Here is a 9,251-nt window from a genome sequence, read left to right as displayed (position 1 = left end):
CCCAGCCCAAAAAAACAAATTCTCATTACATTTTAGTGAGATTGGGGTTCGGCAGGTAGTGGTTGTGGTTGGAGTTCTGGATGTCGGTGCTGGTCGGTGTAACATCCTGGATCCGTGTGTGTGTGTGTCTGTCTGTGTCTGTGTGTGTGTGTTTTCTAGGGGACATGAAGCAGCTGCTGGTTTGGATCCAGAGGAACCTGCTGAAGGAACGACCCGAGCTCTTCGTCCAGGGCGACTCCGTGTGAGTGACGCACACTCCGTCCGACGAGATGTAACCTAAAAGAACATGTCAGAGGTTCCGCCGCCGCCGTAACGAATGTAACGTTGGATCAGAACTGCTCCATAAGAGCGGCTCTGTGTGGTGTGAAGCATTTTCCCCCCTTTCGGTTAAAACTGCTGAAATGCTGTGAGGAGAAAAAAAAAAAAACAGTCTAGCCTTCAGGTTATAGGTTTCAGTAAGATGATTACCTGTGTGCAAGTGTGTGTGTGTGAGCGTGTGTGTTCCCACATTTGTATGTCTGTGTGTGGGTCCAGGGCTCACAGCAGCCTTATAGGACTGGCTGACTTTTACAGCTGCCTTTGTGCAGGACTATTTATAGCACCATCTACCCAATGAATGGAGAAAAAGCTGGGGTACCTATAAACCTTATAGATTAGATGTGTGTGTGTGTGTGTGTTTGTGTGTACTTTATGTTGGCAGCAGGCACTGTGTGTGTTTTTTTTTTTTTGGGTTTTGTTTTGAGCAAACCATCATCAAGGTGTAGCTTCATTATCTGTTTAAAAGGACGTGATTTAGTTTACAGTCTTTACCTTGTCTTCTGCTCTTTTGTTCTTTCTCGCTGCAGCAGCCTCGCTTTCTTTTCTTTTTTTTTTTTTTGGGTGCATGTTTGTTCTCACAGGTTCCTCTCGCGTTGCCCTTTCCCATTGACGTCATAGTGCATCTACACTGAGAGGCATATCTGCTCCGGGCGATATCTCATCACCCACATGACTTAAAGTTACCTCTTTTTTTTCTTTTTTTTTTTAAGAGAAAGAAACACACCAGCATCTGTTTAAGAGTTCACCCATAGGTGCCCGTTGTAGCCCTCCCCCATTATCTCCATTATGCTCTTTAGTATGTTATTTTTGGGACCCCATTAATTTCCAGTGACAGTTTCTTTTTTTTCATTTTTCTCTGCACTCTTTCTGCTTCGGCCACTCACGTGTCTCGTGAGGAAACCGTCACGACTTTCGCTGCTTGTTGGACAGAATTGTTTTGTGCACATTTGCAAATAAAAATAAATACACATTAGCAGCAAAAGGAAAAGCTCCTATTTGTGATCTGATATGAGCTCTAATGTGAACAGAACACACACATCCTCACAGGCAGCATCTCATTTTAATACACAAACCACCAGATTAGATTTTCTAAATTCTTCCTGGTTGCATTTTTACAATTAAATGCGATTAAAAACTTTTTTTTTTTTTAAATAAGGGCTGAAAAGACTTCTGAACACAGTGTTTATTTTCAGGTGTATTCATTGCTTTTTAAATGTAAATTACATTAATGGGATTTGTAAGGTTTGTCAGACTGTTTCAAACAAATTACCGTGTCCCCCTCTTCCTCCTCCTCCTCCTCCTCTCCCCTCTGTTCACCTCCCCCAGAACGTTTAAGCCTAAACTGTAGTTGGGAATTATTCATAAAAAAAAAAAACTGTATTAACTGATAATTGACTATTTAATGTGTTTAATTTGACAGATTTAAATTTAAAAGAGGGGGAAAAAAATGAAATCTAATGCTTGAAATTTTGAGGATCACCAGCAAATTTTCATTTTATTGCAAATAATTTCCATTTTTGTCGTCACACTTCTACTAATAATTGTGTTTTTGTATTTTAAAACAGCTTGAATTAATTGTTAGATTTTTAAAAAAAATTTAAACTAGATATAGGATGTGTTGGTGTTTCTAATCTACCTGTTTGTACCTTTTACACGACTCTGTGCTGCCTTTGGGAGACGCGTCTGACTGAAAACGGTGTGTTTTCCCACAGGAGGCCTGGAATCCTGGTGCTTATCAATGATGCAGACTGGGAGCTAATGGTGAGCACTGGGAGCCACGTTCACTGTCAGATGCTGTGTGTGTGTGTGTGTGTGTGTGACATATATTTTAACCGTCTCTGTTCAGGATGCTCTGTTAAATGATTAGAGATCATGCAGATGCCCGACGTGCCTCCTGTGTGTAAATCAGAAAAAAGTGTTTTGAGCGGGAACCTGTGCGTTCTCCGATAGCGAGGCCGTTCATTTTCTCTGACTCAGTTAATGTTTCATATAATGTGGAAGCGGCGGCGAGACAAGTTTGTCCTTGGGGTCTCGTATCCGTATTTACATGCACACACACACACACACACACACACACACGCTTGGTCTGAACGCTTCAGTCTGAATGAATTGATTCAATTACAGGACTCAACACAGGATGTAAATGAAATGAAGAAAAAAAAAAGTTTGCCATTGATTGGTACCAATTGAAGCGCAGGAGTGGAACACGCATCCGTATTAATAATCAACGCAGATATTTCTCCTTTGGCTTATTTCCTGAACCTCAGGGGGAGCTGGAATATCAACTGCAAGACCAAGACAACGTGGTGTTTATTTCCACTCTTCACGGAGGATAAAGGGATGAATGAGGAGCACACGTCTGTAACAGTTCCTGCCTTTTTCCTCCACATCCTCTCTCTCTCCCCCCCGCCTCCACCTCCTCTACATCCCAGTAACACGTGACCCCATTGGATGCTGAGGATGTGTCACCCCACACTGGGATGCTGGTCCACAGGAATGAGGGGGAATCCAGAGATGGTCACCGTGAAAAATGTGGAAGCTGTGAGATGGGAATTCTGTGGACTCTTCTTTTTCTTTTTTTTTAAAATAATAATAAATCAAACTGATTTAAGGGGAAGCTCTGCTTGTACTGAGCAGCTCACAGGTGTAGTTAGTGTGTCTGCCTTCACTTCCCTGCAACTGTAGCTCCAGCATGAGACACAATTTCTCTATTTTGAGCTTTAACACGAGCTTCAGTTAAACAGAATAAACAAGAAAACACTTTAACTGTAACCAGCCTGTACATTAGCATTTAATAAAGTGTTCATAATTCACCATGATGTTGCTGTGAGGAGATATAAGGACATTTTAGGCTTTTATTAACATGCCAACAATTAAAACTCATGCAGAAATATTTAATTTAACTACATATTGGTTATTTATCATCTGTTTGTACAGAAACAGATTTAACTGTAATTGAGAAACATCTTGATAAACCCTTAAATGTCTTTATATCTCTTTACAAGCAGCTTTTGAACCCGTTTATTAAATGTTAATAGTTTACTTCTAAGTGCTTTGCTTGGCCTGTGTGATTCACGCTTTTTTATTTAAATTTTTTTGTATTTTTTTCCCGTAAAATGCAAATAAAAAAGACTTTTTATATCATATTTGTGTTGTGGCATAATTGTATTTTTTGCTGGAGTGTATTTTGAAAATATTTGAACTAAATGCGTTCGTTGCGATTTTATTCCTGTTTTTGTTCCATATGTGTGATGAGATATTTTTAGAAATTCTTTTTATTTTTGGGAAATCATTCGTAAATTCTCTCCTCTTAAATTTACAAATACAAATGCCATAAATATATTTTTTATTCTGATTGTTAAGTGCCGTCACTGTGCTCGTTTTGTGGTTTAAAAGTGGTTTAAAACTGCAAAAACCTCTGGACTGTGTCCCATAAACACCCAGTGAGGCTCCATCCCGCCCTGCGGCGCGCACAGGGGCCTCTCCAAACTCCAAACGCCTTTTTTTTTTCTTTCTTTCCACAATTAGGATTTTACATCACGCTTCCATAATTCGTGCTGATAGTTTATATGATCGATTTAAACCCAGTTGTGAGATCTCCCTGCAGTTTTAGGCTGATTGGAGACGACTTGGGGGAGATTTTAGCTTCCTATAGCCACGCTCAGCTGGAATATTCATAAGAGGAGCAGGAGGAGGCTGGATGGATGTACATATATATATATACGTGTGTGTGTGTGTGTGTGGTGGTGGGTGGGGTGTGAACTACAGGACCACTGCGGGAGGTCGAGGTCTAGCCTCCGGGCTGCCCTCCCCTGAACGCCCGGGGCGACCTAAAACCTTTTCTCGGTTGTGGAGTCCGATTTGCAACGGGAAACCGGCCTATAATGGCCGGTAGAAAGGAAATGCTAATGAGGCTGTGAGGGGGTGAGAGAGGAGAAAATGTAGCTCTGTGTCAGCCAGGGCAGGCCGAGGAGGCTGGAGAGGCTCTGGGTGAGGAGGAGATGGTCACAAACATGGTTCTGCTTCTACAGGGAGTCTGCTGGTGTTATTAAAGAAAATGGTGCTTTTTTTCTATTTATTTGGATTAAATATTAAGAAAAACAAAGATTGCAAAGTTAGTGCAGGTTCTGGAAATATTTAAAGCTTATAATTTTAAATATAAATATTTTGTTGTTTGTGTGCATAAAATTCCCATAATTCCAAATCAGCTTCCACTTTTTATTTTATTTTATTATTTTTAATTCTCTCTCACTTTCTCTTGTTATTCACCAGAACCAGAACGCATGTGCATGTCTAACTGCTGCAGGTCTGGACTGCTCTGTGGGCCTGAAGCCTGCACACTGACTGACTGATGGCTGCTCAACAGGAGACGATGCTGGACCTGCATCATCCCATCAGAACCAGGACGTGCACAGCTCAAGTCACTACGGTGGGAATTAAAAAATAAAAAAATAAAAAAGCTTCAGCCGGAGGTAAACAAACATAAAGTAAACAAGAAAAATAAACTCTTGCATTATGAGACTGAATTATCTTTAGCCTACAGAGCTGGTAACGTGAAATAATTTCATAAAAAAGAGCAAAACTTCATCCTTGTGTCAAAGAATATATATAAATATGTTTAGATTGTTATCAAAATCATAATAATTTAACCTTTTTCTGCATTTTTTGGTGTAATCTGCTATTATTTGCTATATAAAGTGATTTTTATTTTTATTTTTCATCCTTAAAAAAAAAAACAACAATCCTTAGGGTGGTGTGTTCCTGTTGCACCTACAGGCTCCTATAGTTTCCTGCAAAGAATCCAGATTTAAAGCATGTATGTGAGCAAAATACTGAAGCTACAAACACACACAGCAAGGTGCACACACTTGTGAAAACTGAGCTGTTTGTGTGATTTGTGAAAAAAGCCTTAAAAACAGGTTATTTATTTAGCACCAATAGCCACAAATAAAACCTCCCAGTAGTCAGACTGGTCCCTGCTCAGCACCACAACCTGCTGATTATTATTAAAATATAAGATTTTAATGCAAAAACACTCCAGTTGTAGCTGTTAAAGGAAAAAACCCACGTGTGTGCACACCATGCATTCGTTCAAAAAAAATAAAAAAATAAAAAAAATCTTCAAGTACTACGTTGTAATTTCGAGGCTTCGATTATTCTGTAAAATAAGTCTAAATAAAGCAGAAGAAGAAGAAACGATCCACGTTGGACACAGAAGCGTTTCTGCAAGAGCAAACAAGATGCACTAATCCCCAGGAATTAGGAGAGGTTAGCCTTTAATGTTCAACAACAATACACACGTTGGCCATTTGTGTGTGTGTGTGTGAGTGTGTGAGAGAGTGTGTGTGTGTCTCGAATTAATTAGTGAGTGCAACTGGCAACCAAACAGGAACACATTTTTAAACACATTTAAAACGAAGAAAACGCAGAAATAAAGTGATTTATGTGAGTTTATTTTGCACTACGTTGGCCATTTGTGTGTGTGTGAGTGTGTGTGAGAGAGTGTGTGTGTGTCTCGAATTAATTAGTGAGTGCAACTGGCAACCAAACAGGAACACATTTTAAACACATTTAAAACGAAGAAAACGCAGAAATAAAGTGATTTATGTGAGTTTATTTTGCACTACTTTAAAAAAAAGTATATTTATTAGATTATATTTTAATTTATTATATTAGTTAAACTGTTTAATTGTTTATATATTTAAAGGAATTGTTTGATTTATTACTAAACAGAAAAATAAAGATATTTTAAAATTATTTCTCTTTTAAATAAACAAAAGAAAAATGATCTAATGAGCCAATAAGTGTCCCCACGTGATTTATCAGTGACGCTGTTTGGCTCCACAGATTTGGCAGCATCAATCATCAGGCCACGTTTTCTTTTTTTCTTCTCTTTTGTTCTTTTAATACTCTTCCACCTTTAAATTCAGTAAGCTGCCTTTGATTTTTTGCATTAGAAGCAACATTTTCTCCTGATAAATGCAGCTGAAGAGCCTTTGTGCAGATGATCCCTAACAGGCTGTAAATCTGCTCTCAGTGTATTAACAAATGATTAGAGATTTTTTAAGCTTGTATTTATTTATTTTTAATCTCCAGTCAAACGTAGCTTTTAACCAAACTTTTTTTTTTGCATTTTAATATAATTATTTCTGTTTATTTTTGATGCTACTTTACGCATCTGATGCTCCAGTTTTGTGTGTGTTTTTTTGTGTGTGTGTGTTTTTTTTCATCCACAACGTGCATCTCTGCAGCATGCAGGCCTCAGTCTGGGAACACTCAACTCTCTGCTTTCTACTATTTGCCGAACACAGTCGATACATCAATGCCTCCAGTCGATATGTGCCTTTTAAAACAAACAGTCTTGATTAGATCTTCGACAAAGTGTAAATACCAATCGGGCCGAGCACAACGCACACCCCGAAAAACACATTACACGAGCCGGATTCAGGTTTCCTCCACTTTTATTGGCCCCGCGTCCTCTTTTATTCTCTCTCTCTCTCTCTCTCTCTCTCTCTCTCTCTCTCTCTCTCTCTCCATATCATGCATAATTGTCGATTTGTATCTTACCTGAAACGAGACAGTTACAAAACAAAAAACGAAGACTTAAAAAGGCCTTCCTATCCCCCTCTTTGTGCGTTTTTTTTTTTTTTTTGGAGGCCCCACAATCTCGATGTGGCGCTCGGCCAAAGACAGCAGTGATGAATGTGAGTCTGCAGCAACAGATGTCCATACACAATTCTTGGGGGTTGAATTTGAGTTTACTCAAGAATTGCGTTTGGACAATCAGTCGCTAAAGACTCTGTATGTCCTTCTGGCAAAGTGAAAAGGGAAAGAAATTAAGCATTTGAATGTTTGAATCAGCAACGTGCAGGGGGGCAGTGGTGGTACAGGCCCCTGGGTGCACCTGCTATACGGCTGCTGCCTAAATGCCCTTTGACAGTTTACTGCCTGCGTCTCCTCACACCCACTACTGTTGGGTTTTTTCTTCTTCCTCCTTCCTTTTCCCACTATAGTGCATTATTTTTGACATCCTCACTGCCTCAGCACTGCCTCCTGGATTCGCCTTTCCTTTTGAAACAGCAGCTCTCTCACTGTGTGCAACACTGAGCTGTTGCAGCAGGAAACTAGACCTCCACATATATATAAATATATATTTATATATTTAGTGCAACTTCCCTCCTCCCCCTCCCCAAATCCTTGAACTCTTCTGATTGAATGTCAGCGATAGGAACTCATCTCCTCTGTTGATCACCGCATTGGAAGAAAGCCCATCCTTTTTTTTTCTTTTTTTTTTTGCAAGTGTTTGATAATGCAAAGGAGGCATTGTTGCAGCCACAACCAGCCTGTGACTTTTAAAGCATCCTCACATAAACGCATCCTACTTTCTGGTTCACGCTACAGTCTCTTCTCCGCGTCTTTTACCGGTTGCTAGTTGTAAAGTTAGTCTCTCCATCTCTCTCTAGGCCCCTTAAGATGGCTGAATGGCCGTTGCAGTTTGGGGTAAAATGTCATCTCCTTTTGGTTCAGTCTCACTTTTAAAGTGTCTCAAGAAGAGTGTGTTTAAAAAAGAAAAAGAGGAATAAAGCAGCTAATCTGGACTTTATTTCATCTTAAAGTCCGCCAGCAAAAAAAAAATAAAAAAAATAAAAGCACGCCATTTCTGCACCTGTGTAGTGTCATCGATTTAGGGGAAGACTCTTCAGTTCTGGTGCCTCAAGATGCACAATGGCTTTCCACGGATGTTAAATTTTAAAAAAAGAAAAGGAAAAAAATCCCCTCCTATTTGAATACAAGCACTTGGAGCGTCAGTGTTTCTCCTCTGCTGTTTGAAAGCTGCTGCTGATGGAATCGAACATTTTCACCAAAAAAAGAGATAAAATAATAATATTATTTTAAAAAAATAGGAAACCCCTTATTTCCCGGTGGTGGTGCGTCCTTGGTTCAGTTCCCACGACTCGCGTTCTGTCGGATCTCTCTGCTCCAAATGCCCCCCAGCGAGCAGCGTCGGATGGTGACAAAAAGAAGAAGAAGAAGAAGAAGAAGAAGCTGCGGAGCAGGAGAGCACCAGGCTTCGTTACACTCCGGACGAGACGCTCCTGCTTCTCCTCTCCCATCCTTCCCTTTACGTGTCTCCCGGACTGACTGACTGGATGCATGTCTCTCTGCCCTCCTGGCTTTTTCTTTGCGCCGCTCCAACAATGAGACGCTGCGGCCGCGACGCAAGGCGGAGAGAGGAGTGGAGAAGGTCCTCGCTTGGTACTGAATTTGAATAACACCACGGGGTGATAAATGTCCATTGTACTGCTTAAGTAATGAATCTCCGCTGTCCTCTATGTCACACACACACACACATACACACACGCACACACACACACGCCAGCAGCTGCGATGAGGGACCAGCAGCCCCTCTTAAAGACACAACAGCCCTATTTTCTACCCAAAAAGAGATTACAATCCCGACACTGTTTACTCTCTGACCGCACTGCATGACGTTTAGTGTTTCTCTTGTGCCCCCTCTCTTGTGTGAGCAAACTAGTGCAACGCTGTAACCAGGCACTTGGACATAAAGCGGTGCCTTCAGCGCCATGTGCAGCCATTCTGCTCCAGAAAAAGGGGGCTGCTCACTGTAGGCCTCTGTGGAAACTGTTGTGCCAAAGTGACAGAAAAATGAGTGGATTCTGAGATGCTCATGTGACACACGACAGAGGGCATGTTGTCTCAGCCTATACTTTCAATATATATAAGAGAAAAAAAATCTTTATTTATGTCACACAAACACATCCATTAAGAAGTCACAACTACAATCGGCCCTTTGCGTCCTCTCTGGTTGCTCTCCTGCTTTGTTTTAACACGTCAATGTTGAATATTTTTGTCCTCAGGCGCTCAGGATTAAATCAGGACACTGTGGCAAATGAGATCAGTTCATATTTTTT

General features: G+C 40.5%; 1 protein-coding gene and 1 long non-coding RNA gene across 3 annotated transcripts in view; one reads left to right on the top strand and one right to left on the bottom strand.

Annotated features, from left to right (window-relative positions):
* The window catches only part of urm1 (ubiquitin related modifier 1), a 12,064-nt gene extending 7,284 nt beyond the window's left edge, over window positions 1-4,780 (top strand). The window contains exons 3-5 of one of the 2 annotated variants that reach the window (XM_008286229.1): window positions 160-241; window positions 2,031-2,079; window positions 4,591-4,780. In XM_008286229.1, coding sequence (XP_008284451.1) covers window positions 160-241; window positions 2,031-2,079; window positions 4,591-4,662 — 203 coding nt within the window. In that variant the 3' untranslated portion in view covers window positions 4,663-4,780. Of the gene's footprint in view, window positions 1-159; window positions 242-2,030; window positions 2,080-2,585; window positions 3,465-4,590 lie in introns of those variants that run through there. The other variant, XM_008286231.1, reaches the window with a different exon arrangement.
* Window positions 2,909-9,251, bottom strand: part of LOC103360474 (uncharacterized) — a 9,107-nt gene continuing 2,764 nt past the window's right edge. The window contains exon 2 of the long non-coding RNA XR_520357.1: window positions 2,909-3,095. This is a non-coding gene — a long non-coding RNA (uncharacterized LOC103360474). The remainder of the gene's footprint in view (window positions 3,096-9,251) is intronic.

This window comes from Stegastes partitus, unplaced genomic scaffold, assembly GCF_000690725.1.
Source record: "Stegastes partitus isolate 25-593 unplaced genomic scaffold, Stegastes_partitus-1.0.2 Scaffold443, whole genome shotgun sequence".
Taxonomy (NCBI): domain Eukaryota; kingdom Metazoa; phylum Chordata; class Actinopteri; family Pomacentridae; genus Stegastes; species Stegastes partitus.
This window is presented reverse-complemented; position numbering and strand designations above follow the sequence as displayed.